At 53.7% G+C, this 1239-nt stretch overlaps 1 protein-coding gene and 1 pseudogene across 2 annotated transcripts; both read right to left on the reverse strand.

Moving 5' to 3' along the window:
- Positions 1-137: 137 nt before the first annotated feature.
- On the reverse strand, positions 138-543 carry GGTG_14395 (hypothetical protein; annotated as a pseudogene; the record flags this gene model as incomplete). Its single annotated transcript has 1 exon — positions 138-543.
- A 171-nt stretch (positions 544-714) lies between these two features.
- GGTG_14396 (hypothetical protein) lies at positions 715-1221 on the reverse strand (the record flags this gene model as incomplete). Its single annotated transcript, XM_009232322.1, has 1 exon — positions 715-1221. A coding segment is annotated over one exon (507 nt), but the record flags the coding sequence as incomplete, so codon positions are not given.
- Between the last annotated feature and the right edge of the window lie 18 nt (positions 1222-1239).

Consider the following 1239-nt stretch of genomic DNA (forward strand, 5'->3'; position numbering starts at 1 on the left):
GGGGTACGCCTTGCCTTCCCACAAAGCTGTCAGAAATTCGTCCGCCACCTCTGCCAATTGTAAACCAATGCCCCTCGCTAACTGCTCCTTCAATTGTTCCATCTCGTCTTGCCCAACCCTTTGGTAATCCCGAAGTGCTATACCGTCGTCCAGTTGTCCATCGAAGGGAAGCATGGCCATAAATGCTCCCAAATTTTCCAATTTTCCTGCTTCTGAAAGGCGATTTTTGAACGCACCATATGTCAAGGTAGCGACTTCTGCATGCGCTCTTTTGAGCACATCTTCAGGGTTGCGCTTTCTGTTCGCCTTCTCCTTCTCAAGGTTGATAAGCTTATTAGCTAAAGCCCATGCTATCCATGACCTTAGGCCACAGTAGCCAGCTAACTGCTTAGCCTGAATCGCAATCTTGCAATATGCAACTGCTGCGCGGACTCTATCTTCTTCCTTGACCTCTAACTCTGGAAGCCGCCCATTTCCCCTCGAAGCTCTGATGTGATCCCTTAACTGTGCGATGGCATTTGCGTCGCGTAAATGTTCGGCCATAATGGCTACGGGACGGGGCTTTCGCTTGGATTGTGGCTCGTCGGATGGTGGTTCATTTGGGGCAGCAGCGCGTTTGTTTCTCCGTAACCTTGGTGATTCGACGGTTTTGCCCTGCTGCTCGCCGCACTCGTGCTGCTTTCCGCTTGCGTCTTTTGCCACCCTCGGTGCTTTTTACCGTGCACTGCGCAAGGTAGCGGCTTGCTGCGCATTGTTCCCAATGACAAATCCTGCGGGATAGGGGGTACCTTCGGACTTCCTCCTTCCTGATCTCCGGGGTCCTGCGACTTTGGTTTGCTGGTCATCGCCTGTGTTTTGCTCATCCGTGTGCTCGTCGCCAGTGTGCTGCTCTCCGGCGTGCTGCTCTTTGCCTGCATCCTTTTTAAGGGAAGTTGAGTTCTGGGGCTGATCGCTCGAAAACGCTATCTCATACGTAATCGGGTCGTGATCATTGCATTCCGCGTTGCAAGGGATATATTCCTCGGACCGATCTGTGGAATCCGTCCAGTTGACCGCTTCGGCCTGAGTGGGAGTGACGTTGAATCCGGAGTGGTAGGCGCCTGGGAGGGTAGTGACCAATTGCCCCGCTCTCTGCTTGAACTCTCTTACCACGACGCCCCCCTCCCGCAAGCGATCAACGCCGCCATGCAAAGCTTGGTGCCGGAGATATTGGTTGTGGGTTTGGCGTCACTCCCAGCA

Source organism: Gaeumannomyces tritici (genome assembly GCF_000145635.1).
Source record: "Gaeumannomyces tritici R3-111a-1 unplaced genomic scaffold supercont2.362, whole genome shotgun sequence".
Taxonomy (NCBI): Eukaryota; Fungi; Ascomycota; class Sordariomycetes; order Magnaporthales; family Magnaporthaceae; genus Gaeumannomyces; species Gaeumannomyces tritici.